General features: G+C 45.6%; 1 protein-coding gene across 3 annotated transcripts in view; it reads right to left on the reverse strand.

Annotated features, from left to right (window-relative positions):
* LOC149343828 (secernin-2) overlaps positions 1-22,939 on the reverse strand; it is a 123,650-nt gene that overhangs the window by 74,615 nt on the left and 26,096 nt on the right. For all 3 annotated transcript variants that reach the window (XM_089546064.1, XM_089546063.1, XM_089546065.1), the window contains exons 2-3: positions 14,822-14,994; positions 9,089-9,276 (exon numbers count right to left, since the gene is read on the reverse strand). In XM_089546064.1, coding sequence (XP_089402190.1) covers positions 9,089-9,276; positions 14,822-14,994 — 361 coding nt within the window. The remainder of the gene's footprint in view (positions 1-9,088; positions 9,277-14,821; positions 14,995-22,939) is intronic.

Consider the following 22,939-nt stretch of genomic DNA (forward strand, 5'->3'; position numbering starts at 1 on the left):
CTGCTGCCGTGAAGGGCAGGGCAAGGACGTAACATGCATTCCATTGTTGGTGGCACATGCTCAAGTGTTTCCACTCTCAACTAGGAACATGTCCTCTCGTCTACATGGGCTGGACAGGGCATACCAACAAAATGTGCTGCGCAACTCCCATTGAACCACAGCTGTCACAGTGCAGACTGATGTCTTGTCCCAGGCAGCGTCAATGGCTCTTTATAAATGCAGCGCTCAGACGGAGACATTGCTGAAGCATTTCGAGATGACAAAGAAGCCATTTCGGAAGCCTTGATTTTTAAGGGGGAAGCGGTTTATGGTTTATGGTTTATGGGGTTTAACGTCCCAAAGCGACTAAGGCTATGAGAGACGCCGTAGTGGAGGGCTCCGGAAATTTCGACCACCTGGGGTTCTTTAACGTGCACTGACATCGCACAGTACACGGGCCTCTAGAATTTCTCCTCCAAAGAAATTCTAGCCGCCGCGGCCGGGATCGAACCCGCGTCTTTCGGGACAGCAGCCGAGCACCATAGCCGCTGAGCCACCGTGGCGGCTAAGGGGGAAGCCTTTATTGCCTCATCGTTGTAAGCAGGAGTTGTCGACGGAAATGTCAATTGGTCGAAATGGTCGTGACGTCACAGTGCGCGAATTTCAAATGGGGCCAACTGTACTTCGGCTAGTAACCATGCAACCAATTAAAGGGATCGTATAGTGATGCTCCAAGTAAAATAAATAAATAAATAAAACCGAGTAGGAAATTGGTCGGGTTGGGAAATCGAACCAGTGTCTCCGGAGTGCGAGACGGGCACGCTGAACACTCAGCCATGCCAGCTCGATGGTTTGGAATGTACAAGGGTGCATCTAGTGAATACGGTGTCTTCCTTCCCGTTACAGCGAGGTTCAGGTGTCCATCGAGATATGCGAGACAGATACATTTCCTTTCCTCAAAAACCAATTTATCGACAAGCAAGGCGTAGAGGCGAACGGGCGATGGCGTTCTGTGGACTTCCTGGCAGCGTTGCAGGACGCTGTCGCGTTCCACTCCGAGAGGCGAAGCTTAACACCTTAACCACACATCAGTGACACAAGCAGCAACACCGCGCTTAAGGCTTCCGCCTCACTGCACTTTAGGTCAACAAAGTGCCCCCCTGAATTTTTGTCTCCTGCACATGACTGCGATCCTTCACAAACTACTTGGTCCCTTTAGGGGCACATACACGAGACAACACACAACACCACATGCTGGAAGCAAGGTAGAAAAAAAAGATTGCAATTACAGCTACTTACTCTCGGGGTGTGATAAGTGATCATTGATAGCTGGTTCGCAAAATGATGATGCCACTAATCAAACACAATAGCTGCAGCTGCCTCTGAGTGATTGGGAGGATTCGAGGCTGAGGAGAACTGTACTCTCTATCACAGTCCAGATTAGGGGCTGCGGTGTGGATTCGGTTGTGAAAGCTGGCCTTCGCCAGAAGGTGGAGACCATGGTACGGTGACGTTGTCCGAGCCAGCAGTTTTATACATACTATGTATACAATGCCGTGAATGTTTGTAGTGTTTGTTTGTTCATTCTTCAAAGCTGCACCACACCGCTTTATCGCTTTGTTTATGATGCAAGACGTGCCTAGATTTATCTCGATTGATCGCATCCAGGCGGAGCCGACTCCACGGTGTTCTAGAGTGTTCTAGTAACTTTCCAAGCTTTATCTCAAAAGTTCGCTATCAGCTTTAAAAAGAGCACGGCCGAGAGCGGCAGGCATTCCTGTTCGACGACTGCCGAGCATGCTTGTTGCTACACCGCCGCCGAGTGATTCAGTTCTTTGCGGGCGCAAGTCAGCCCAAATAAAGAGTTTCGTTTAGAAGCGATTCGCGCTGTTTTCCTGTTCGCCGGACTGCAGTCACAACTACGTGACAATATAGTTGTCCATCTTTTTGCTGTTTACTGCTAGGATAATGAAGCTAGTGCTATAAAAGTAAGCTGAAAACTGTGACATGTGCTTACATCCACCAGGACAATAAACATGCCAGCTAATGCACCCTTATACTGTCTATTATGTTCGAGTTTGAAGGCTAACAGTAAGATGGCAAGCCATCTGAGCAATTTTTATACGATGATCAGCTTTAAGCTCACAGCTGCAATTTTGGAGGACTGAAGTGGTGCGAGAACAGCTCACATGCAGAATGGCAGACAAGAAGGTCAGGACACAGTTTCCACGAAGAACGGTTCTCATTTTGGACAAGGCCACTGACTACTACACAGAAGCAAGCCTCGCTGCTAGCTAAAATAAATTACAGGGCAAACGCAAAGTCCAAAGCTGAGTGTTCAGTGGTAAAAGTGAATCCAGCAAGCAAGTGCCCAGGAGAAACATGGCAGCCAGAATGCGTGCTGCAACTGCAGCCATGATTTGTGAATGTGAATGCACCCAAGATGGCGGAAAACTTGTGGCACGTGTAGAAAAAGGAACAACTTCACAGTATGCTGCGCAGCAAAAGAAACGTGTGCCAGCTGACTGTCCGGTTAAGACACAAGAGGAATCTGACGATGAATCCTAAATCCTTAATGCGATTGTAAGAAATGTATCAAGGAACCGAACTGGACACTGAAAACAAAGCCGGCTAGTCATGCTGTGCTCACAGAAATCGACACAGGGACACAGCAGCAACTCGTGCCTCGCACTCTTTTTCTCAAGCAGGGCAAAGAATGAGTGGCATCTTCCATGCTTGTGATAACCAGCAGAGGTGGGGCCATCGAGCACTTCAGGAACTCTTTCACTTTGCACTGGCAACACGGAAGAGCCGATTAATTTCTCTACTACATCTTCAGGCTCAGAAACCGTTCAGGCCAATTTCACAGGTCCAAAGCATCCGTATGTCACCTGATTTAACGGTACTATAAGCATTGTGCCGACATCTCCTGACCGAGCGTCGAACATCCGCGCATCGCGCCGCTGCTCCCTGTCACCTTTCCGTCGCTCTTCATCGCTTTTTCCTCAGCGAAGCGTTTTGGCATGATTCTCCACTGTAATATGTCATGGGATTTGCACACTGACACCCTTATTAACAAATCTGCCAAATGCGCAGATATGCTGTGCAGGGTACGTTTCCTGTTACCACTTAATATCAAACTTTTACTTTATAACACTTTATTTCTGTCTAACCTTTCCTATTTCCACTTGGCATGGGGCACGACAACATCTTCGAACGCACAGAGATTACATTGCAATTACATTGCACATTACTGCAAATGTACCGTTTTACGCTCATACTCAAGCTCTTTTCATCGTTGAAAATAACACCAGTTACGGAACTCTGCAATGCACTTCTCAGTCACTGTTATCAAAGAAGCCAAAAAATACATGATTCCTTTTTCGATCAGTTAGCGAACAAGAAATAAATATTCCATCACGAGAAGCAACGTCAGCTAGTATATGCCACCTTTTAGGACCAATCACGGTCGCCAAATGCTTCGCTTTAAAATCCCCACCTTTCTTACTTCTTACAGCGAGTTTCAAAACCTGACATTCAGTTAGATTTGTTGAATACCTCCCTATATTCATTGTATGTTCCTGCTCCTTAGACCAAAATGTACGGATCAGTAGCTTTATTTTGCGTATCATTTGTGTCATGTGAATGCTTGTGACATTTATTTCAGACCTAATTCTGCCGTAGCCTTCGTTACCTATTCTTGCTGCTATCTGTACACTGTTGCTTCCGCTATTTCCTGACGGAAGGGGGTGTACTCCTCTGACAAGCCAGTCTAAGGTTTTTTGGGTGCACCTCCTCACATTACCTGATGTTGAAATAAAGGCATTTGTATTTGTATAGTGGCCAGTTACCTGCACCTCACGTATCTGCTATCAAATGCAGAATGAAGGTATGTGCAAACTAAAGAACCAGCTCTAGGAGTTACATTCATGAGTGAACCTGTAGAGGTCGCCCAGGAGGCAACCGCGGCCACGTTTATTTGAGGGCTACCTGAGAAGAGGTACCGGCAGAGCAGCGGCGGCAGCATCCGGCCGAGGTTGAGGTCCAAAGCGTTGTTGTTGTTGCCTTAGTGGCACGGCACATACCCACAACAAGGGATTCTCTCTTGCGTGTGCTGAAAGGTGGCGCTACAGAGGTCCCACCCCACCGCAAATGATGAGTTTGTGCGAAAAGTACACAAAACACAAAAGAAGAGCATTGATCCAAAAAAAAAAGTATAAACTGGTGAGAAAGGGCCGGTAAGTTCAGGTCGGTAGTCCGGGAAGGCTGTCAGGCAGGAGAGGCAAGCTCAGGTGGTCGAGCCTTGCTGCTTCACAACAGGCGAGGGATGCAGAAAGGGGACGGTGATGAGAGAGGCAGCAGGCGTGAAAAGTCTCCCAGGAAGCATCTACGAGATGGTCGTGAACCAGTCTTGAGGCCGACTGGTAGGGCTGACAGTGTGCTCGAGGATGGCCTGAAGATAGACCGGCGTCCAGATTTGCGAGTGTGTGAAGTGCGTTGCCCCAGCGGGTGTGATAGATGGTGCCGCCTATGGCAGCAGCAGCACTAGTAGCGGAGGCAATGGTGCAGACGCTCTAGGCGGCGAAGCAACGGCAAGGCAGGCGAAGGCAGAGCGAGCAATGGGCAGCTGTCATCTGATGGGAAACCCGTGGCCGCTTCGGTACGGGCCGCGGTGGTTCGAGGAGGACGGCACAAGTCCGGCACATGAGCGTCGGAAGGAACGGGATGCTCTTGTGCTCCGACTACAGGCGGTGCTGGATGGGGCACGCCCAAATGCGTCCATGTCACAAGCATGCCACCACCTTCGGCGGCTGTCTCCTCTGTTGAAGAGGCAAAGTCACTTGCGAAGCCCACAGACGACCAGGGAGCCGTGGTAAGCGGTGTGGGTTGTGCATTATGAGCGACAGGGTCCTGGCGTGCATGCGTGCCCCGTGACAGGAAGGACAGATGGGCTCACCGGGAATGGGCATGACATGGCGGCCGAGCTAGGGATGTCAGGCTTCTTTGAAGAAGCTAACACTGGCGGGGAGCAAGAAGGGCCCACAGCAGTGGCCTGGTTTTGTTTAGCAACAGGCGCTGGCATTGGCTCAGGGTCATGTGCAGGCAATGAAGGGTGGTTGACAATCGCCATGCGTTGTAATGCTGGGACCGGTTTGGCCTTCTGATCCAGCTGCGTGAAACATTCAGCAGGGTGCGGACAGTTGGAAGGGCTGGTGTTGTGGCCAGCAGGCTTGGTCTGTGCCGAGAGCTCTTTAGAATCAGCTGGCTGATGGAGCTAGCGATGCCAGAAGCCGTGAAACGGCTGCTGCCGCAGAGTCGTCCTTGGCTGCGGGAGGCTCTGGCAACAATGTCAGTGAAGGGCAAGAAGGCAGGGTCAAAGACGCGGGTAGGACAGTGGAGGGAGCATGACGTCAGTCAAAGCTCGTGCTGATCCCACCTGTTGTGTCGTGGAGCGGGAAGGCCAGGCTGGAGATGCTGGGCAGGAGTGGCAGCGAGGCGGGGTTCTGATGAAGGCTGCGTGAGCGCGAGCGAGGCCATTGCAGGGCCAGAGGCTGGCAGCGGTGAAAGTGGGTCTGCTGCGTCGCAGAGCGGCAGTGGAACATATAGTAGGTGCCAAAGTCCACCAAGACGGCCGTATGCAGCTCATCGTATGGCCGGCAGCCCAAGGCAGAGCAGGCGAGACGGCACAGAAGGTCGGATGGGAGGATATCGCAGAGGACTGCATGTTTGAATGGCTGCATAGTGACGCCATTCATGTACAGCACAGCCTCGTACTGAGCGAACCACCCGCCAATGCCCTGGGGCCGGAACGCCGGAAGTGGTGGCTTGAAACTTGGATCTTGCCAGTTCGCCATCCTGGAACGTCGCTGGTGAAGAAGGAGCAGTTCGCCAAGTCACCACATTGTAGAGGTCGATGTGGAGGTCACCCAGGAGGCGACCACGGCCATGTTTATTCGCGAGCTGCCAGAGAGATGATAGTGGCGGAGCAGCGGCGGCAGCGTCCAGCCGAGGTCCTAAGCGTTCTCTCTAGCGCACGCCCATTACTTCGTCTTCCTTGCGCATGCTGAAACGGTGGCGCTACAAACCTTTTCGTGACTTGATCACTGGGTTCACCTCTTTCAACATTCCTTTCCACACGCCTTATACCACGTGATACTTCAATCTAGTATATTGTGCAGAAGGATACTGGACTTGCAGACGTGCTGTTGGAGATCGAATCTGACAGCAATGACCTGCCTGAAAGCAAGCTACCTAGATGATCTGACTGATCACATGACTGCTATTCTCAGCACTCTCATCAGTGTCATAACAACCAAGTGCCCAATGAAATAAATGAGTCAAGATGGCAGCCTAAAGAGATGTTACTGAAGTTCTACAAATTGAACATGCAGCATAACAGGTCAGTTAGCTTCCTTCGAAGCTATTGTGCATTCCAAAGCCATAAAATACAGCTTCAGCTGCATGCGGATCACTTACAGACATTGGCAAATGCAAAGCAGTGACGAAGCTACTGATCTGTCGGCCCAGGATAGTGGCAGAAATAACGAGGAGTGTTTCGAAGCACCAAACATGTCACTGTTTTGCTAATGCAGACAGCCTAGTGACCTGCTGAACCAAAGTGGCTGTCCACCTGTCAGGAAGGCTCCCCTTGCAATGTACAGTGCCTGTTCAAATTGCCGTCCTTTAAAAGCTCCCTCCCTAAACAACCAACCCCTGTGTAACAGGAAAACTGGATACAATGTTTGCCTGACAAGGCATTCTGCTTGAAGTACGCAGAGGTGGTGGAAAAAAAAGAACAGTCAGCATCAGTATAAAGGTGATCATTTTCGCAGGTGAACTTTTGCAATGTCCAGATCTCTCAATCCCCCCCCGGAAAAAATGTGGAGGGGAAGGATAAAAGAGAAGAAAAAACCAGCTGTTCTGATGTTATTCTGTTCGGTCTTCTCGCAAATATGAACTGCAGTAGAGCATTCTGTCCATGCAGACTTGCCCTAAACATGATCACCTTTAGGGCAATGAAGTAAAAGTCTATGAAGTGATCACCTAAGAAACCCAGGAATGCGACCCCTCAAGAGGTCACCTTCAATTTGATTCCGGCTGAGACAACAAAGGTTGGAATGCAAAGGCTCTCGTCAAAAAAGCCATCGCAAACCCACAGATGCCAATGCTGTCAAAGCCAGCAAACCTGCTCTTGATTAACAAATAGTTTGAGCCGTAGGGTGCAGATTGTCATAGAACACGCAGAAGATATGGCTGAAGACTCCTATCTTTATCCAAGCTTGGTAGCACGGAACAGTCTCAAGGCATCAACTTCAGTACCATGCGCAAAGTCCAGATCCTTCATATCGAAACACGAGCTGACCAAGCACAAGCTCCCAGGCAAGGAGGCCTGGAGTCTACCAGAATTGGGAATGCCAAACCAATGCACCAACCACACATGCTGAGACAATCTTCAGCAAATTATTTGACGCAAAATATTTTCTTCATTCAGAGCAAGAAAGACTATCCTGGTCTGACAACCACGACACATAAGGCTGGCAACTGTGATTTCAATATTAAACCCACAGTACCAAAACACATTGCTGTTCCACACTTTGGACTGATCACTTATCAACATAAACTTGTGGCGGCAACTTGCAATGTTACTGGTCGAAGACATGGCCCAGTGAACCACCAGGAACTTCAGTTTTCTTGATAAAACAATACAATATATTATCAGCAAATGACAGCTCCAATATTCTAAGTGGAACACAATAAGAAGCTACTGCATGTGGCTGGCCCAGAAGCTTGTTTTCTGGGTTAGCTCCCACATGCCATGCATGTGAACTATACCTTCAGAACTCTTGTAGAGTCTTGATAACTTATTAATATGCCATCATCATGCATGTATGTAATGGTACTGTGGACAGTAATGAGCCTAAGTACACTCATAGCATCGCTGTGAAAAAGATTAATACTGAAAACACTGACACAAGACTAGCTACTAAGTGAACTGGAATCTAAACATGCAGGCTTTTGATGACTGCAATACAGTACAGTGACTGATCCGTCTTGAGTCTAAGTGTCCAAAATTATGCCACGGTGATTGGTTTGAAGGAACCAAAGGAAGCTTCTGGCCCAAAAACAAAGAATAACAAAGCTTTCAAGCTCAAAAGGCAGCCTTAATTTGCCCTTTGCATCATAACACATTGCCACTTGCACAATCAGGTGCATATTCCAAGCGCAATTTTAAAACTGAACCATACTATATTGCCACAGAAGTGAATTTTGCACAGAATGAGGCCTGTAGCTGTGTTGCATACAGAGCTCTGCTGCCTTGCTGTGAGGTGTATGCGTGCGGTCAAAAATGGCAAGAAAAGAAATCCCAGATAAAATCCGTATTTTTTTTTTTTCTGTAGGTGTGGGACGTTCTACTATACTAGCGGACAATTTTTCTTTTGGCAATGAAGTCGAGGCTAGGCAGGAAAGGAAAATAGATGGCCTTTTCTATCCGCGCTGTGGTCGTGGCTTGTCCATTGTTCGGGCTAGAAAGGCAGAGGGGTGAAAGGCAGGAATCTACAGAGCTGGATAATGAACTACACGGCAGGGGTACAAAACACTTCTCCTATCCCTTTCCTGCCTATCCTCTATTGCATTGCCAAAAAAAGTTGTCCGTGAGTGTAGTAAGACAAAAAAGTGATTGGCCACCACTGCCTATTTATTTATTTAATAAATAAATAAATAGGCCTATGATTGAACGCACCCTTGAATTCCATGCAGCTCCTCTTTTCTGACAATTAGCAATTCTAGAAGAAAAACGCCTGCAGTGATGATTGTGAAAGCGCAAAACTAGACTGCTGCAGAAATGCACTTGACGCTGTGATGTGTCGTCTAGAGCCCATGGCAACTGTAACTAATTATTTAACTATGCAGCCATGTGTGCACCACACATCCATGTGTGCAGTACACGCTTACAAAGACACGAACGACTCGGGTCTGCAATTCTTGTTGTGCCCAGAATCCAGTCAGAAAACCGTGGGCGTAAAATAGATTCCCTCATTAAAGTGCGCTGCCCCGACAGCTGCATAGCCCTCGCGGCCACATAAGGATGGAGTCCTCCTCGGCTCACCTGACCAGGTCCATGCCAAGCAGCCGCTCAGTGCTGTCGTCCGGCCCATTGAGGTGCGTGAAGACAGCCTCGTTGCCAACGCACACCCCGTGCTCGTTGGCCCCCATCTCGGCACCCCACATCCAGGCCGGCTTGCTCAGGATGACCGCAGACGTCTCCGCAACCTGGTCCACCTCTATGTACGTGCACTGCACCAACGTAGTCAGAATTCAAACCAGGAAATGCCAGTCAGTGTAATGAAGCATGGCAGATGATGCGGGATTCAAACAAATACAACATGGTACAAAAAATAATAATTCCAGGCCCTCTTCAGTCAACTGTTCAATTATGCAACTAGATGGCGCAAACCAGTGCCTGCCAGCAGTGTCATGCTTCCCGCTTTCAAGCAAGTGTCATCACCTGAAGCAAGGCATTCCAAAGTCTTCACGTTTCAGCTAGGGCCCTTTGTTTTCTTTCAACCAATTCTTGCACCCCAAAGTCAAGTTGAGCTCAATTTCTACCCCGAAATGCGCCTTCCGAAGACAAAGTTTTCCAGTACACAAAGGCTAAAGAAACCTTCCAGAAGGGTGTTTTCAGTCAACTGGTGATTTTAAACCTCTTCTAATGCTTGTTTTCGTGACACGGTTAAACTTGAGATTAAGGTCGAAAAGTATGTCACAGGAGCGAGAGGCCAAGAGACGGATACTGATCAGATGTCTTTCTGGCATTCAAGATGGTCAGAGTAATGTTGAATGTTATAAATGAAGGTGTTGAATAAAGGCAGTGTACAGAGGCAGGTGTGTGTTGCATGACTACAGGAATACCTTGCAGGTGACGGTAATGCACGTGAGAAAAATATTAATAAATGAGAGAAAAAAAAATATGTGTATTCTGTAATGTGTTTAGTACAACCTGCAATTTGTATATGAAAGATGACCGGCAAAAAAGTGCATCATTTTATGTTACAAAAAAAAAAAAAATGACAGCTCATAGTAAATTGTCTTCTGGTGCAAAAGAATCACTCAGAAAGCCCAGAATTACATAACATTTTTCTGATATACCTATTTGTACTGGAAAATTGGGCTTAAAAAATACTTTCCAAATTTTATCGCTTGAATTCTGGAAAAATGAAACAGAAACGAAGGGCCCTACATAAAACCAACAAAGTGAGAATTGTACATTTGCATGCTCCAACTGGCTTAATTGAAACAGACAAGCAATTAAGCATCAAGCAGGTTCATGTGAAAAACATGAGCCTGGACTAATGCTTCTAAATACAGAATCACTAGGTCCCACACAGTCGACATAAAGTATCATGGCCACCAATCTGTACACCTGCATCACGCCACTGCTACCTTAGCTAAATAAAAAAGAACATGAGTGGGTACAGAGACACACCTAATATAACACTAGGTAGTTTAAAGATCATGCATTAGTACATATATGATCGTTCTGCCCCACCGCGGTTGCTCAGTGGTTACGGCGCTCGGCTGCTGACCCGAAAGACGTGGGTTTGATTAGATGGAGATTTAGGTGGGATTTAGATGGAGGCGAAATTCTAGAGGCCCGTGTACTGTGCGATGTCAGTGCACGTTAAAGAACCCCAGGTGGTGGAAATTTCCGGAGCCCTCCACTACGGCGACCCTCATAGCCTGAGTTGCCTCGGAATGTTAAAGCCTAATCAACCAAACTAAACCAAATATGATCATTCTGAATTATATGCATGTATAGGTACAGTCTGCACCAAAAATAACCGATCAACGGATTTTGCTTCTTAGCCATGTAGCAGGACGCATATGTCAATCCTTCAGCTCTAAATCAGTGCAAAGTAAAAAGACCCCAAGACCCTTTTCCTCATCTACCGGGACCTTTTGATCTGTAGGAGTGCCATAAGGGCTCCACAATACGGCTCAGAAGCAGACCCCATTGCTCGGTTAATTTTGGCAAACTGGGTACATGTATATGTACAAGCATACCAGGTGTTTCAGGGAAGACTAAGTAATTCCCAAAAATAGGTTTTTTAAGTAAAAATATGGCTTTTTCAGCACAGTATTAATTACCAGTTTTGGCAGGCACCAGAAAACCCGTGAATCGTCTTAAGCAGTAAGCTGGCTAACTACTATTTTTAATAATTAACTTTCTAACTTAAGTGAAGCATCTGTTGCAATTAGAGATGTGTAGCCAGTCATTAGGTACAGCCATATCAGTTTTTAGAATTTAGAAAACGCAATTACCTTTGCCGCTGCGGTTCGACAAAATTTGACCTTTTTGACTAGTTACGAGCACTGGAAAGGTTGCTTTGCCTGCATGCTTTTCGAAATCACATGTATTTTGGCCTGATGTAGGCACATTTTGTCGAGCCATAGCGGCAGAGATAACCGCGTTTTCTAAATTCTAAGAACTGATATGGCTATTACTAATGACCAGCTACTAATCTTTGATTGCAAACACTTGCCTAGCTCTGATAGTTAAAAAATGAATTATCAGAAATCAGTTAACTAGCTAATAACTTAAGGCAAACCACCGGCTTTCTGATGTGCATCAACACTCGTAATACAATGCCACAAAAGGCATATCTTTACCCCAGAAAGCTTATTTTTGAAAATTACTTAAAATCTTCCCTGAAACATCTAGTATATCCATGTATATATAGGTATCACAATAAATAAGGATTTCCTTAAGCAACTGCCTGCAGTCTGGATAAAATTCTTCCAGCTTAAAAAATAAACTGAAGTCAGTCATTCATTGAAACATAACTCAGATCTATGCCTTGCACATAAAATGCAAATAATGTCAAAGAAGAGTGGACTGCTAAATGCTTAAGCCAGTCTTGCTAAGTGGAATCTAATCGAAAAAAAAAAAAGAAGATAAAAACTCTGGAAACAACTGATGCTTTAAAAGAGCACAAGAAAATTAGCAACTTAATTTCGCCCGTGCGCTCTGCGATTACGTCAAGCACGCAAATTTTGAATACCTTAAATCGCATTGCATCCGCTCAATAATTACTTCACACACACCAATCAACAGGCTTTCAAGGCTTCATTACTGCAGCAACCAATTTTTTGTTTAATACATGTCTCTGAAAATTCTAAACTCTGTAGTGACGAAGTTTTCAATGCACCCACACGCCTGAAGCCTGACCTTAGATTATGAATGTCCCGTTCAGTGCATCACAACAACAGTGGTCTCCCTAAGACTGCATTAATGGATACGTGTAATGTACCGTATTTTCTGGTGTACAAGACACACCCTTGTATAAGACGCACTCGCCATATATGCAGGCTGTCATTGAAGAAAGTGGTATATAAGACGCACCCGTGTATAAGACGCACCCCAATTTACCCAGTTAGGCTAGTGAGGCTTAATTAAACATGCTTATGCGACCATCGCAAAATGCACCTTACATGTGAGAAGTTCTTAAGCACCGCTAAGTGATCGAAAAAGGCAACACTCACGCCTTACCAGCCCACGTTTTAGCACAAAAGAAAAAAAAAAAGCGAAAGAACTCTATGTCCAGAACAATTTATTTTTACATAAAACCTTCAAAGTCTTCATCTTCGGATGCACTATCGAAAAGGCAACACGTCTGAAGCATTCTCTTCGCACTTCGTACTTGCAAAGGGTGACTAAAAAAAGTATCGGCTTCTCTTGGCTTGTCTTGACAATGGCGAGAAGCACGACTGTCGCCATCTTTTGGCATTTCACATTACCTTTGCTTGGGGCCTCGAAACGGCCGCGTGTTTAAGATCCCGGAAGTGGTCAACCCCGCTGTTTCATGATCAAGTTCACCTAAAAAAGTTGCGCACGGCGGTCTCCGTATTGAAGTATTAACCATGTTACAACCGCGTTATTGGTAGTAATATTTTTTCGGTGAAAAAAGCTTGAACATGAGCCTGCGTAGTTTCTGAACTCGCAAAAAAAAAAGAAGGAAAATTCGTATATAAGACGCACCCTTGTATAGGACGCACCAGCACGATTTTTGAAAAAAAAAAACGCGTCTGACACACCAGAAAATACGGTATATGAGAGGTGGAATTACATGCACAAGTTTCAGCCATCTCTCAATTCACTAAGCAACCACCAGGCCATACGTCTAGTGTTTGTTTCTATAACCCTTTCAGGCGCCATTTTTTGATGAAATCAATTATCACCTAAATGGTATACTCAAGCCTCAAGAAAGGGAATTTGTTAGCTTTTGAGCATGAAACACCAGCTGGTAAGTTTTTACAGTGATGTGCAGAATTCCAAACAAAGTGTCAGACTTGTTAGAGATAGTTACATTGAATTGTTCTCATATGTCAGGTAAGCAACCTAGGGATATTGGAATCACTTTGTGTTTCGAAGGTGCACATTACGCTCGAAAGTTTTCACGTGTGGCAAAATCTGTCAGCACAAAAATGGCGGATAAAGTGCTACCAAGCTCACTGTTATGTGAAATATTATTTGCTGCAAGAAATTACGTACATGACACTCCACAGCGCCTGAAATCACACTGAAGGGCACACCGACAGGACGGCATCCATGGTTAATTTGAACAGCCTGTTTATTTGAACTTACACTTTGGTCCTGTCAACACAAAGTGTGTTCACAAGTCTGCCTTGAATGTGAACAAACTTTCAGTCCCCCTTTCAGTTCAAATTATATTTTAAGACAGTGACAACTTGCACATTTCTTTTATTTTTTTTACAGTGACAGCTGGCAATGGCACGCATCCCAAGGTAAGTGATGTTGGCACAGATGTATGCACAGTGAGAAGGGTAGAAAGGGGTTGTGAAAGGACGTGGGATGGTTCTTACATTGCTCTATGTGCGGGACATTGCTTGCATTTTATAAATTCCAAACTGCACAAAGAATGGAACAGAGAAAAAGAGAAAAGCACATGGGACAAACACAGACTAGCAACTTGTTTATTGCGCCAACGCCTCCTTCCCCCATCAACAACAAAGCGAATGAACACCAAATACACACTGCCACGAACACACAATCATCTTGTCATGCTGAGAAATCCCAGCTCCTTGGAAGCCTCACTTACACATTTATGGTAAAACAGCGCGGAAAAAACACGAGGACGGAACAAACACGACAACACGAGCGCTGACTTTCGACTGACGATTTATTACGCACATGTGTACGTATATAGCATTCCCGCCAAACACTAAACAGAACAAAAAAAACACTGCATCATCACTGAAAATATTAAACCTACATATCTACAAATGCATGCTCCAAAAAGGTGATTTCGCGGTTAGCCAGTGATAATGAGGGCTTACTAATGCATGCTGTACCCCCTTTGTCAATGTGATATGCCTCTACTATTTCCCTTACTATCTGATCCTTATGTTTGAAGATGACGGATGTCTGATGAAGCAATGGGGCGCACGTGTGCTCAGGTTGCCTGCAGTGAAGCGGAAAATTCGAACCGGCTGCCTTGTCCAAAGAATTATGGTGCTCCCTCAGGCGTTCGTTTAGTCATCAGTCGAAATCGTCAGTCGAAAGTCAGCGCTCGTGTTGTCGTGTTTGTTCCGTCCTCGTGTTTTTTCCGCGCTGTTTTACCATGGATAGAACTTGCCCACCTTTCTGTACTTACACATTTGTCTGTGCCAAATCTCACTATCTGGAAGGCTGAATCCACCGCACTCTTCTGCTTATGTTTACTGACGCTGTTTTCACGAAAAGTGCAGCAAAACACAACAGCTATTGCTAGGTACTTGCATTCTTCGCACAGCATAACAACGCAACGCCATTATTACCCACCTGCAGCTTGGTGGCTGCCCCATGCTGGGTCCTGGGCACGTACACGACCTCCTGCACCTCCCCCGAGGGCCTGTCCGAGTTCTTGCCAAACACGACGCAGTTGTTGCGCGTGGCCGGCGGCAGCGCCACAAAGGTGTCACACGATGTCGGCCATCCATTTCCAGGAAGAGACTCTGCACGGACAGCAAATAATTCAGAAAACAACTTGATACCAGCTCATGAACTCTCAACAAACCAATGCATCGCATGCAGCGTTTACGAAATTCTGGGATTTCCGAAATCTGGAAACCTGCCAACCACAGAATTTTAAATGGTAAGTAAATTTTGCCGGAAACTGTGATAACCATTCCAGATACCTACTTCAGAGAAAATGTAGGCCTACGCTGGAAGCTGCTGAGGCATTCTGAGTACCAGGCCTCATCTTTAGTTGCAATTCGAAAGCCGTTTGAGGCAACGACACTGCGAGGGGTTCCATGTGAATGTGCAAAAAGTTCATCTTAATGCCTTTACTAAGGTCACTCGCTTGTGACTATGGCTTACACCTGCATTATCTGCCTTTTATGAACTTAGGCTTACAAAATTTCATCAGAACTACAAGCTAAGTAAGAGAAGAAACTGAAGCAAATTTTTCTGTTCCGCCACCATGCGACGATCGTTAATAATGCTCAGCTCCACATTTATGGAAAAAATAAGAGTACTGTGAGTTTCACCTTGAATAAGTACCCTGACAAAAAAAAAAAAAACTCAGCGACCATTATAGAGCACATAGGTACTGCATCACTGTTAGGCACAAGAGATATCCTACATTTATCAACTTTACTGGCTTGAAATTTTGCCTTCTCTTAATACCATGATCAATTTCAACCATCGCACTGATATAATGTCTGGCAAACAAACGAGTGGGACCTATAAAAAAAGTGGTCAACAGCTGTGGTACACAACATTATCATTTTATTTATTTTATTTTTATTTCCATATGCTGTTAGCCCTTGCGGGCTGTTACAGGGTGGGAATGGTACAGTCAGTCAGTACAACACAGTTCCAGCTCTTTTACAAAAGTTTCAAGTGAACAAGTTTTGTTGAATACGTGTCGGTCAAGGTTATTCCATTCTATAATTGTTTTAGGCAGAAACGAAAACTTATACACGTCAACTCTCGGCATGTATGACATAACTGCGAAGGGATGGTTAGTACGCGATGACAGTCTTCCGGGTGGTCGCAAGTACAGGCTCAAGTACAGGTTGAGGTGCAAAAGCACGTAAGCGTGTGCTCCTGTTTATGTTAAGCATGTGCTCCTGTTTACACGAAAAGAATGTTGTGTTGTGTTCAATGGCGCATAAGCGGCTAAGGCTATCATGCGCCAAGAACAAGGTTTAGTAAAATTGGCTCGAGCAAAGTTTGAAGACAAAGTGTATAAAAACGGTGGTGTAAAGGGCCTAAAAGTTATTTTTATTACCTGGCTGATTAAATACAAGCACTTTAGAAATGTCTGTTTGCAGAAGCTTTTAAAAGTTGGTTAACCTCCGTGGACATCCTTGACTTGGCAAGGATCTCGAGGCCCCCAACTACACAGAAAAACCTCAGCCTCCTTCTCAGGACTGAGAAAGCGGCTGAGGTGTACCGTTTCAAGTAGAGAAGCACAGGGTAAGAAATTACAGTTTTTGAAGAACACCGGCTTCCTTTAAAAAGCTAAAAACATCAAGCATACTAACGGGTGCATGTTCAGCTAAAATCAACGCTGGATGAAATGGAATATGTTCTTTGTAAAATGTAGCAAAATATTTTTTCCTTACTGATTCAAGTTTTGTGCATGATAGTAGTATGTGGTTTACGGTAAGTTCATGTCCGCATTGCTCGCAAACAGGTTTGTCTTTCTTTGTTAGCAGGAAGTTGTGTGTGAGATGTGTGTGTCCAATACGGAGACGGCATAAAATAACTTCGATGAATCGTTTTTGGTGTGAGCATGATTTCCATTCGCCTAGGATGGGTTTTACTAAATGTAGCTTATTATTTCTTTCGATGTTCCATTGTGACTGCCATTTATTTCTTAATTTGCACTGCACCAACCTGATACCATCTTTGTAAGGAATGTACACTTTCTTTATTTCTTTGTTCCGAGCTTTTCCAGCACATTCATCTGCCTTCTCATTGCCAGTGATTCCAATGTGACTGGGGACCCAGCAAAATTTTATGTCTTGTCCCTGAATTGTGGCGCTTGTTATGTTGTGTATGGTATCACCAATTAGTGGTGTCACTGCATTTCTATGGTGAAGTGAGGTTAGTATGCTCAGAGAATCAGTGTAAATGATACTGTTCTGAATGTTCTCATTTATTATTTTTTCTACAGCTAGCAAGACTGCGTAACACTCGGCGGTAAAAATGGATGCACACTCAGGTAGCCGTACTATTTTTTCCCAATTATTCTGAATTACAGCACTTCCCACACAGTGCGCCGATTTTGATCCATCGGTGTAAAATGCTTCGTATTCTCCGTATTTTTCGTTTAGTGCTAAATACTCTTGTAATATCTGTTCATGCGGTGTATGTTTCTTCTGAAATTGTGTTAATGTGAAGTCGCACACAGATGGTAGGCAGTACCAAGGAGGGAGTGGATCACGTTTGCGGGCAATATTAGGCAATGTGTCCATTATATCTAGTTCTTGGCATTTCTCTTCAAACCGGAGAAGAAGTGGCCTGATTGCGAGGGGTCTGTTGGTAAATAGTGTTCGGGATGGGCACTTTGTAACGAGTGGGTAACAGATGTGTTTAGGCTGGGAACGGATCTTTAAAATGTATGAGCATGTGAGCGTTGTTCTTCTGTCTGCAAGTGGTGGTTCATTGGTTTCTACGTACAGGCTTTTTATTGGTGACGTCCTGTATGCACCAGTTGAAAGGCGCAATCCCAAATTGTGCACAGGATCCAGTCGCTTCAAGAACGATGGCCTTGCTGATCCATACACTATGCAACCATAATCTAGAATGGAACGTACTACAGAGCGATAAATGTGTAGAAGACATACCCGATCAGAACCGCAGTGTTTGCGTGATAGGACTTTCAGTATGTTCAGTGCTAGCGACGCCTTCTTTTTCAGTGCATTGATGTGAGGCAGGAAAGTAAGTTTTTTGTCGAAGGTGATGCCTAGAAATTTGTGTTCCTTTTTGAAAGGCAGCTCGGTTTGGTTGAGGTGTAATGTTGGATTTGTGTGCAAGCCTCGTTTCAGTGAAAAAAGTAAGGCCACTGTTTTCTGTGGTGAGAACTGGAAACCATTCTTGTCTGCCCATGTTGCCATTTTGTTGATTGTAAGCTGTACTTGTCGTTCGCATGTGGATATATTGGAAGATGTGCACGCTATCTGAAGATCATCAACATACATTGAATACATAATGGACCTTGGGATTATTTTTCTAATAGAATTCATTTTTACAACGAAGAGAGTTGTGCTTAAAATGCACCCTTGAGGAACTCCATTTTCCTGAATGAAGTCCCTCGAAAGGGTCGAGCCTAGGCGGACATTAAATGAGCGGTTAGACAAAAAGTCTTTAATGGAGTTCAGCATTCTGCCACGGATGCCGAGCTCAGCTAAGTCCTGGAGGATCCCGAACCTCCAGGTTGTATCATATGCTTTCTCTAAATCAAAAAAAACGCTAAGACAGTGTTGTTTGTGTATAAAAGCTTCTCTGACTGTATTTTCGAGACGGACTAGGTGATCTGTAGTGGAGCATCCTTTTTTAAATCCACATTGATGGATATCAAGCAGTTCACAGGATTGCAGAACAAAGGTTAGTCTTATATTTAGGACACTTTCGAAGGATTTGGCGAGGCAACTGGTTAAGGCTATGGGTCTATAACTGCTAGGAGAGGTTGGGGGTTTACTAGGTTTAAGAAACGGGACAATAATAGCTTTCTTCCAGGCTTCAGGTATTTTCCCTGACATCCAAACTGTGTTAAAGAATCTCAAAAGTGCTTCTATGGCAGGCTCAGAAAGATGTGCAAGCATTTCATAATGTATATGGTCGGGTCCTGGAGCAGTTTTTTTTCCGGCAGACAGTACTGTGTTGATTTCTTGGAGGGTAATTAGACTATTGTATTTTTCATTTGCACCTCCAGTTGTTGGGAGCCTCTGTTTTTCAGCTGTATTTTTGTATTTTAAAAAGGCCTGCGTGTAGTGTGATGAACTTGAAACTGCAGTGAAATGTTCCCCCAATATGTCTGCCTGTTCCTGTATGCTTGTTTGTGTTCCGGGTGTTGTTAAAAAAGGAATTGTGAATGGTGAAAAGTTGCCGTTTATTTTTCGAACCTGCTCCCACATTTTTTTAGATGGGATCTGACTGTTGATATTTGAAACATAATTCTGCCATGAAGTTTTTGCGGCACTGCGACGGACATACCGAGCTTTAGCTTTTGCCTTTTTAAAATTTAGGAAATTTTCATGTGTCGGATACCTACGGAATTTACCCCACGCTCTATTTTGCTGTTTTTTTGCTTCTTTACAGTCCTTTGTCCACCATACTTTATGGTTTTGTCGCGTCACTCCTGACGACTGAGGAATAGCTGTGAGTGCGGCAGTTATGATACAATTAGTGAACTTTTCGTTTATCTCGTCAACGGTAAGATTTCCTAAAACTATATCTTCTAAAGTTGCCTTTGCTCTAAAAAGTGACCAGTCGGCGAGGTGAAGCTTCCAGCGCCGTGGCCTTGTGGGGATTATTTCCGGTGGTGATGTTAAAGTGATTAGTATAGGGAGGTGGTCACTGCCATATGGGTTATCAATGATATTCCATTTAAAATCATTAAAAACAGAAGGTGAGCTAAAAGACAAATCTAAAAAGGTCATTTTCCCCGAGGCAGGGGAGCAGTAGGTGGCTTTTCCTGTATTTAAAAGACATACATTGTTTGTGAGGATAAAATCTTCAATTATTTGACCCCTAGAGTCACAGTGCTCGCTTCCCCAAAAAGGGGAGTGAGCGTTAAAGTCCCCAACTACTAGATACGGTTCAGGAAGTTCATTGACAAGTTCTTGTAAATCGTGGACTGTTAATGTAAAGTGTGGAGGAATATATACAGAACAGATAGAAATTGTTTTATGGCTGACGACACTGACCGCAACAGCTTCGAGTCTTGTTTTTAGTTTAAGCTCTCGAGCTGGGACACCGTTTTTCACTATGATGGCTACGCCTCCCGACAGCCTGCTCGCCTGCTCTCGATCGCGGCGGAAAACAGTATAATTCTTAAGAAAGTTATTTTTTTGGGGACCTAAATTTGTCTCTTGTAGACATAAGGCAACAGGAGCGTGCGCTCCTAGTATGTCTTTTATGTCACTGTAGTTGTTTAGAAGTCCTCTACAGTTCCATTGTATTATGAAAGTGTCGTGTCCGGTCGCTGTGTTCAATGCAGCGAAAGACGCACACGGTACTTTAAGACTTTGTTTATTTAAAGCTGATGAGGGTGCGACCAGCGTCGACCGAGGCAGGAGCCGAACTGGCCGCCCGAAGAAAGGAGGGAGCGGAAAAGCGTCCACGGGAGGGAGTGGCTTCCCAGAAGAGGAGGAGGATGCGGGGGTGCGGGGGCGCACCATGGGGGGGCATCTGGCGACAGCGTGCCAGTGGTCGTTAGGAGGGGCGAGTGGTCGTTAGGAGGAGGTCGTTAGGAGGAGGATGCGAGTGGTCGTTAAGAGGAGGGTGCGGGGGCGCACACACACAAAAGCGATAAGGGGACACAACAGAAAGCCATCTTAATTTTGTGCTTCTATAGGGTGAAAAAGTAGATTAAGTTGTCGATGGCCCCGTGACTCGGGGCCTGTCTTTTTTTGACCGATCCAGGGAGCTCCGCCGACCGTCCGACGTGGACGGCGCGGGGCTGCCCGGGGTCGTGTCCATCGCCTCTGTGGAGGCGCTGGACGACCGTGCAGGAGGTATGTTGATTTTCGAGTTTGACCTCGACCTGTGGGAAGAGGTCTTGAGGCCCGCCGACCCGGGGGTCTGCGTTGCCTCCTTTGGGGTTTGCGGAGTAGCGCTAGCTACTCCACACGGGGGCGCGGGTGGCCCCGCCATAGGCACACTGCGTGTGGCCTGGACGGGTGCCGAAGCCTGGTGTGGTGTGCCGCGCCCACGCACCACATCAGCGAAGTTTGTTTTTGCACTGAAAGAGAATGTGTTCGTTTGAGCATATCGCCTTCTTGCTTCCTTGAAAGAAATGTTTGCCGTAGTCTTTAGAGTAATTATTTCTTTTTCTTTTTTCCAAGAAGGACAAGCTCTGGAGTAGGCAGCATGTTCTCCTTCACAGTTTGCACACCGCGGTGTAGCAACACATTCTTCAGATTGGTGTTCCTTTGACGAGCATTTTGCGCAAGTTTTGCGGCCGCGACAACTCTGTGAGCCATGGCCGAATCTCTGACAGTTAAAACATCTTCGTGGGTTGGGTATATATGGTCTTACATTTATTTTCAGGTAGCCAGCTTCAATGCTTTCAGGCAGTGTGCTGGTATTGAAAGTGAGGATCAGGTGCTTCGTGTCTATTTCCTTGTTATCCTTCCGGATCTTTATGAGTTGAACATTTATGACATCTTGGTCAGTAAGGCCCTCAAGCATTTCTTTCTCAGAGAGGTGGATAAAGTCGATTTCAGATATGACGCCTCGGACAGTATTCAAAGATCGATGTGAAGTGACAGAGACTGGGATTTCCCCAATGGACGCAAGGTTTGAGAGTTTAGAGTGTTGGACAGTGTCACGAAGTTCGAGCAGTAAGTCACCGCTGGCCATTTTGGATACCTTGTACCCAAGGCCCAAGGTGTTTGTAAGGCACTTTGCTACTAGGAACGGGGATATCAGTCTTGCTTGTTTTCCTTCTGCTTCGCTATGGACAACATGAAATTTTGGGAAAGATAGCTTTCTTTTCTGAAAAAAATCGTCTGCATCGTTCCGCCCTCTTTTTAGAGAGCGATCTGGTTTGGAAAAAGGGGGAGCCATAAATAATTAATGTTTTTCAGTCATGGTGCCAGCCACCCACCATGGAGCCCAACAAGGGGACGGGACAGGAACTTACAAGCAAGTCCTGCCCACGCCAGCTGTACACCCCAACTATAACCTAATATGACTCAACTCAGGGTAGTTGGTCACACACGGTTAACCCTCGCCGCCAGGAAAAAGAGGAAAAAACTGAAGAAGAGAGGAGGATACAGGAAAGTTGTAAGAAAGGAAATAGGAAAGTGATAGGTAGAGGGGAGGACAGGAAAAGGCGACTGCCGATTTCCTCCGGTTGGGTCAGGCCGGAGGTGCCGTCTACAGGAAGCTGGGGCCAAAGTGGTGTGTTGCCTCCGCCGAGGGGCCTTAAGGGTCCAAACGCTCGGCATCGGCTCAACCACCAGGATCCCCTTTTCCCCGGACACGGCGATGCCACGCACGGCTAAGCGCGGATGCTCGGGTCCGTGGTGACGCATTGTTCACCATCATCCCCTTGCGGGGATGTCCCTGCGGATGCTCGGGTTAACCCCGTGGTGTCGCCACTCACCAACGTCTGCATGTTGCAGACGCCTCCCTGCGGGGGGACGAAAAGAATGATCACATTTTGTTTGTGACGAAAAGCTTACAGCCCTACAATATCATTGCTGCAGACAAAAACTGAGCTAAATAGCAGCGATACCGAGCAATGTTCAATTTCAAATTCCATGTTAGTCCCTCATGTGCAGTTTCTTATATCAGCTGTAAAAATTTTGAACATAGGTTGTAAAATTCTCATACCTATGATTTCATCAAAAACCATAAAGAACCACAAAAGCATGGGCAAGTACATATGACAACGACCTGGCTGCTCAATGATGTTCATGTAAACGGGTGCCCCTGGGGCATTGTCAAGAGTGACCACTTTCCAGCATTTGCTTGAACAGTTCATTGAGATGTACAATGACATGCTTGTGTCTACCACTGTACAAAAAAGCCAAAGGATGCTGGTAGTAATGATGAACTGCTTGGCTTCACTGCACAGCACTACTCCAATAAAGATGCATGCCAGCTTCAGTTTTTGGGCAAAACAGGCTTCTTCCCAGAAGCACGTTTTGCACTGTTGAAATGGTGAGCCTGCTGGAAAAGCCTGCTGAACAAATGAACTTCATCCATATATAA

Source organism: Amblyomma mixtum, chromosome 5, assembly GCF_055824585.1.
Source record: "Amblyomma mixtum isolate Tamu chromosome 5, ASM5582458v1, whole genome shotgun sequence".
Taxonomy (NCBI): Eukaryota; Metazoa; Arthropoda; class Arachnida; order Ixodida; family Ixodidae; genus Amblyomma; species Amblyomma mixtum.